The sequence below is a fragment of the Anthonomus grandis genome, chromosome 20, assembly GCF_022605725.1.
Source record: "Anthonomus grandis grandis chromosome 20, icAntGran1.3, whole genome shotgun sequence".
Taxonomy (NCBI): Eukaryota; Metazoa; Arthropoda; class Insecta; order Coleoptera; family Curculionidae; genus Anthonomus; species Anthonomus grandis.
This window is the reverse complement of record NC_065565.1, coordinates 7,173,946-7,180,597: the sequence shown is the minus strand read 5'-3', so window position 1 is coordinate 7,180,597 and position 6,652 is coordinate 7,173,946. Positions and strand designations below refer to the sequence as shown.

General features: G+C 36.8%; 2 protein-coding genes across 2 annotated transcripts in view; both read left to right on the top strand.

Annotated features, from left to right (window-relative positions):
* The window catches only part of LOC126747863 (uncharacterized), a 97,679-nt gene that overhangs the window by 48,514 nt on the left and 42,513 nt on the right, over positions 1-6,652 (top strand). The window lies entirely within an intron of this gene.
* On the top strand, positions 17-5,664 carry LOC126747862 (crossover junction endonuclease MUS81). The gene is made up of 7 exons (XM_050456770.1): positions 17-256; positions 310-597; positions 1,659-2,247; positions 2,311-2,505; positions 4,910-5,138; positions 5,194-5,307; positions 5,382-5,664. Exons 1-7 carry the CDS (start codon positions 151-153, stop codon positions 5,622-5,624), a joined length of 1,764 nt encoding a protein of 587 aa, XP_050312727.1. The 5' UTR covers positions 17-150; the 3' UTR covers positions 5,625-5,664.

Below are 6,652 nucleotides of genomic sequence, written 5' to 3'. Positions count from 1 at the left end.
CACTGTCACTGTCACTGTTTGTCAATAATGACATAACCTAAAGTTAGCACACCACAATAACATAACCTAAAACAACAAACATGCTTATAGCAAATTATTATTATTTAAACAAATTGTTTATCCCTTGCTAATATTGTTCGTTATAATTAAATGATGAATTCCAAACAAAAAACTCGAATAACCGGTAAATTAAAATGCCCCAACCCTCTGTTCGAGCAATGGCTGATATCCTGGCGGGACCAAGCGATGGCAAAAGGTTAAATTGAACCCCCAAACCCGCTAGCGCCTTATAATTCTTTGGCATTTTAGAGTCGAAGATGCAGCACACGTTTAATAGGGCCCTAAAATCCTTGAGGCTCTACCCAATACCTTTGGAGTCAGGTAAAGAGTGTAAAATTCTAAAAGGGTTCGGAGATACTCTGTGCAGAATGTTGGACGATAAGTTAAAAGAGTATAGGGCCCATAATGGGGGAGAAATTGAGTCTCAAAGGTCTAAGGGAGGTAATAATAAAGATACTGATAGAGTTATTACTGATACGGTGGGTACTAAACCCAGGGGTAATGCAAGAGAGGTTACTGACGAGGTAAACAAACCTGGTAAGTTAATTTATTTATTTATTAAGTGTAAAAGTGGTGGTTTGTGGGTAAATTGGTCCTCACTAATGGTAATTGAAATCAAATTCAGCACCTTCAGGTGTGCTCGGGAAAATGAGTGTCATTGCCTTGGAGGTTGTTGATGTACAGTGACACCATATTTGTCATCATAACTCCTTTAATTTTTGACATATTTTCATGAAAATTGCACCATAAGAGAGGATTTTTAATTCCAAACAAATAATGTGCCTATGAAAATTTTCATTATTCCAATAGTTTCCTCGATAAAAAATAATGAAGAAAGATTTTCCAGGAATAAAGTGTTTTCGTCATAACTCCTCTAATTCTCGACATATTTTCATGAAAATTGCACCATAAGAGAGGATTTTTAATTCCAAACAAATAATGTGTCTATGAAAATTTTCATTATTCCAATAGTTTCCTCGATAAAAAATAATGAAGAAAGATTTTCCGGGAATAGAGTGTTTTTGTCATAACTCCTCTAATTCTCGACATATTTTCATGGAAATTGCACCATAAGAGAGGATTTTTAATTCCAAACAAATAATGTGTCTATGAAAATTTTCATTATTCCAATAGTTTCCTCGATAAAAAATAATGAAGAAAGATTTTCCAGGAATAAAGTGTTTTCGTCATAACTCCTCTAATTCTCGACATATTTTCATGAAAATTGCACCATAAGAGAGGATTTTTAATTCCAAACAAATAATGTGTCTATGAAAATTTTCATTATTCCAATAGTTTCCTCGATAAAAAATAATGAAGAAAGATTTCCTGGGAATAAAGTGATTTTGTCATAACTCCTCTAATTCTCGACATATTTTCATGAAAATTGCACCATAAGAAAGGATTTTTAATTCCAAACAAATAATGTGTCTATGAAAATTTTCATTATTCCAATAGTTTCCAAGTAAATAGAAATTTAAGAAAAACATTTCCAGGCATCGATAACTGCATTTTCAGCAATTCCAACTGCCTGGACAATTTTTTAATAATTTCTCTAGATTTAAAAAATTACCCTTAAAACCCCACATTAATTCCAGGGGGTTCGAAACAATATGTCCCCCAATACGGTTCGGGCGGCTATGCCATCTTGATCACCCTATACACGGAAAGCCTTAAGCCAGACTATCCAGGATATTTAAAAAAATCAGACATAGTCCTCTTGGGAACACCTTATCTGGACAATTCTTCATTCACAAAACCAGATCCTGGATCAAGATATAACGCGTGGTCCTCAATGAGGACTCTACTATCCAAGGAGTTGGTGCTGAAAAAGAGCAACCCGGCAAAGTTCTCTTTGACCAAAAAGGGGTGGGATTTAGCAAAGAAGCTTTATGAGAAATCCCAAGTTGAATTACCCGATAATGTCTCGGAAACTGATGAAGATCCTGTAGATCTAAATCAGGACTGTTTGGATGAGATTTTCTTTGAAAGAACTGCACTCCCCAGAGTTGAATCTTGTCCGGAACAACCTCAAACCGCCAAAACCCCTTTGCAAAAGTTCGCTACAGTTGCCTCCTGTAGCGGCAAAGGGTGCAAGAGAACCTTCGAAGAGAGCTGTAGGGCTTTTAGCATGTCCCCCTACAGTTTCGACGTCATTCTCTATGTGGACACTAGCGAGACCTCAGGGTAAGTTCCACCCGAACCGAATGTGGATTACTTCCTTTGATTTGATTGAACCCTTCGTCGTAGATTCTCCAACAGCCACAAGGACGAACTGTTGCAACGTTTGATCGAACACGGGGTCCAATTTGAGGTGAAAAAGTTGAAAGTGAGCGATTTCGTGTGGGTCAGTAGGGACAGAGGGTCGAACGAGGAACTCGTGTTACCTTATGCCGTGGAGAGGAAGAGGATGGACGATTTCGCTTCTAGTATTAAAGATAAAAGGTACGGTTGAGGTTGAGAGGGTGCACTTTGAGGGTGAAAGAATGCGGTGATGAATTGTTTATTTATTCCAGGCACTCAGTTCATCAGTTTATTATTCCAGGCACTTAGGGGTTGAATTATTTTGGGATTGTCGTCATGTCCGAGGTGTTCAGGTTGTTGCTTGACATTTTTGGTCGTAACTTCGAAAGTACTTAAGATATTCTCATAGTTTTTTCACATTGTGGTAGTGGGATTCCTGAGGATGGATTTAAGGGTAAAAACGTCGGTCTGGGTTAAAAATTGAGGTAGCTAGGGCCGTTTTGGTTGGTGTGGTTTTTTTTGCTCCTTTTTTGAACAAATTTTAACTTTCCTCGCGAATATCTTAAGAACTATTGGGAGCATTTTTAAAAGGGATGTAGTGCAAGAAAGGGCGTTTCTTACCAAACAATTTCATATGCAAACGGTTTTTGTACCTCAAAAACTTTTTGAGTTAGAGACAATTTTGTCCTCGAAGGTCCAAGAGCGGCCAAATTTTAAGTTTTTAGAACAATATTGCAACGACAACATATTTATGCATTAGTCAACATTTTTGGTCATAACTTTGAAACTACTTAAGATATTTTGATAATTTTTTCACATGATGGTAGTGGGATTCCTGAAGATGGATTTGAGGGTAAAAACGTCGGTCTGGGTTAAAAATTGAGGTTGCTAGGGCCGTTTTGGTTGAGTGGTTTTTTTTTACTAATTTTTTAAACAAATTTCAACTTTCATTGCGAATATCTTAAGAAGTATTGGGAGTATTTTTAAAAGAGTTTTAGTGCAAGAAAGGGTGTTTCTTACCAAACAATTTCATATGCAAACGGTTTTTGTACCTCAAAAACTTTTTGAGTTAGAGACAATTTTGTCCTCGAAGGTCCAAGAGCGGCCAAATTTGAAGTTTTTAGAACAATATTGCAATGACAACATATTTATGCCTTAGCCAACATTTTTGGTCATAACTTTGAAACTGTTTAAGATATTTTGATAATTTTTTCACATGATGGTAGTGGGATTCCTGAAGATGGATTTGAGGGTAAAAACGTCGATTTCGCTCAAAAATTGATGTAGCTAGGGCCGTTTTGGTTGGGGTTGTTTTTTTTGGAGATTGATTTTTATGCATTAGCCGACATTTTCGGTCATAACTTGGAGACCACTTAAGATAGTCTCATAATTTTTTCACACTATGGTAGTGGGATTCCTGAAAATGGATTTGAGGGTAAAACCGTCGATTTTGCTCAAAAATTGAAGTAGTTAGGGAGGTTTTGGTTGGGGTGGTTTTTATTGCTACTTTTTTGAACAAATTTTAACTTTTCTTGCGAATATCTTAAGAACTATTGGGGATATTTTAAAAAAGGTTTTAGTGCAAAAAAGGCCGTTTCTTACCAAACAATTTCATATGCAAACGGTTTTTGTACCTCAAAAACTTTTTGAGTTAGAGACAATTTTGTTCTCGAAGGTCCAAGAGCCGCCAAATTTGAAGTTTTTAGAACAATATTGCAACGATAACATTTTTATGCATTAGCCGACATTTTTGGTCATAACTTTGAAACTACTTAAGATATTTTGATAATTTTTCCACATTATGGTAGTGGGATTCCTGAGGATGGATTTGAAGGTAAAAACGTCGATTTCGCTCAAAAATTGAAGTAGCTAGGGCGATTTTGGTTGGGGTGGTTTTTTTTACTACTTTTTTAAACAAATTTTAACTTTCCTCGCGAATATCTTAAGAAGCATTGGGAGTATTTTTAAAAGAGTTTTACTGCAAGAAAGGGTGTTTCTTACCAAACAATTTGATATGCAAACAATTCTTGTACCTCAAAAACTTTTTGAGTTAGAGACAATTTTGTCCATCAAGGTCCCAGAGCCACTTAATTTAAAGATTGAATTTTATCCAATATCACACATTTTTGGTCATAACTTGGAAACTACTTAAGATATTTTTATAATTTTTTCACACAATGATAACGGGATTCCTGAGGACGGATTTAAGGGTAAAAACGTCACTCTATCTTAAAAATTGAGGCAGCTAGGGCCGTTTTGGTGAAGCTGTTTTTTTCGCAATTTTTCTTAACACATTCTAACTTTCCTTGCAAATATCTTAAGTAATAATGGGAATATTTTAAAACGGGTTTCAGTTCAAGAAAGTCCACTTCTTACCAAACAATTTCATACGCAAACGATTCCTGTACCTCAAAAACTCTTTGAGTTAGAGGCAATTTTCTCCATAAAGGCCTCAAATGCCTGGAATAAGTTTCTTATTAGCCTCAGACCCTTTATAAGGGGTAGATAATTAAAACGATCCAGAAATCCGGTTAGAAAAACTATAGTGCCTGGACTAAATTATCCTTTCGAGCTTCGGTTGCTAGCGTCCAGGTTTCCCTTTAAGGTACTACGAGCAAAAGTTCAGACTCAAAAAGTCCGGAATAGAGAACCTGATTTATTTAGTGGAAAGTCACGGTAATAATCAGCACGTCGGACTGCCGCTTAAGAACTTGCATCAAGCGGCCAGTAACACCGCGATCCAAGAGAACTTCTTCGTAAAATTCACGGAAAACACCAAAGAAACCGTCGAGTATTTGGCGAACATGTTCGGCACACTCAAGCGAATATTCGCGGTGCGTTTTATCAACAAAAGCTTAACTGTCACTCAATTAAACGCTCTCGTTTCAGTCAAAAACCCTCTGCAGTTGCCCCAAAGACACTTATAGACCGGTGGACCTTAACAGGGACTCGATCGACCTAATCACTTTCAAAGAATTCCAGGATATATCAATTAAAAACAAGGTTAAGTCACTTAAAACCCCATTGGAGGGGGGTGTTTTAGTTGATTGATTGATTGAAATCCGGTTGTTTTTTAGAGGGTGCAGCACGTGTCCGATTTGTTCGTTAAAATGTTGGTGCAAATCAAAGGGTTGTCCGTGGATAAGGCCTTGGCCGTAGTGAGAGTGTACCCCACTCCCCGGTCGCTTAAGACCCGCTACGAAAACTCGCCCCCCGGCGAAGGGGAGAGGATGCTCGCGGGCATTAAATGCGGCAATAAATGCTTGGGGGTGGCACTCAGTAAAACCGTGTATCGAGTTTTTCAGGATGCGCAGTATTGACGTCTCTTTCTATTGCATGTTAAATAAAGTTTGTTTTGTGTTAAGGTGTTTTATTTAAATTTTTTTTTAGCACGATTGAGGTTGAACGCAGGTGAGAATTAGAGTAAGATTTGTTATAATTATCAGGCACTGTATGGGTTAAATTCTTCTGAGAATGTGTTGCCTCAGGTGTCCATCGGTTGTTACACATTTTTGGTCATAACTTGGAAACCACTTGAGTTATTCTCATAATTTTTTGACGCCGTTATAGTGGGATTGCTGAGGATGGATTTGAGGGTCAAAACGTCGTTGTAGCTTAAAAATTGAGGCAGCTAGGGCGGTTTTGGTTGGGGTAGTTTTTTTTGCTACTTTTTTTTAACAAATTTTAACTTTCCCCGCGAATATCTTATGAACTATTGGGTATATTTTAAAAAAGGTTTTAGTGCAAGAAAGGGCGTTTCTTACCAAACAATTTCATATGCAAACGATTCTTGTACCTCAAAAACTTTTTGAGTTAGAGACAATTTTGTCCTCGAAGGTCCAAGAGCGGTCAAATTTGAAGTTTTTAGAACAATATTGCAACGACAACATTTTTATGCATTAGCCGACATTTTTGGTCATAACTTTAAAACTACTGAAGATATTTTGATAATTTTTTCACATCATGATAATGGGATTTCTGAGGATGGATTTAAGGGTAAAAACGTCGATTTCGCTCAAAAATTGATGTAGTTAGGGCGGTTTTGGTTGGGGTGGTTTTTTTACTACTTTTTTTTAACAAATTTTAACTTTCCACGCGAATATCTTGAAAACTATTGGGGATATCTTAAAAAGGGCTTTAGTGCAAGAAAGGGCGTTTCTTACCAAACAATTTCATATGCAAACGGTTTTTGTACCTCAAAAACTTTTTGAGTTAGAGACAATTTTGTCCTCGAAGGTCCAAGAGCGGTCAAATTTGAAGTTTTTAGAACAATATTGCAACGACAACATATTTATGCATTAGCTGACATTTTTGGTCATAACTTTGAAACTACTTAAGATATTTGGAT

Excerpts from the sequence above, each read along its gene's own strand:
- LOC126747862 (XM_050456770.1), top strand. The coding sequence starts at position 151 with ATGATGAATTCCAAACAAAAAACTCGAATAACCGGTAAATTAAAATGC. Across the intron at positions 598-1,658 it reads TGACGAGGTAAACAAACCTG|GGGGTTCGAAACAATATGTC; the intron begins GTAAGTTAATTT and ends CATTAATTCCAG. Across the intron at positions 5,308-5,381 it reads ATATATCAATTAAAAACAAG|AGGGTGCAGCACGTGTCCGA; the intron begins GTTAAGTCACTT and ends GTTGTTTTTTAG.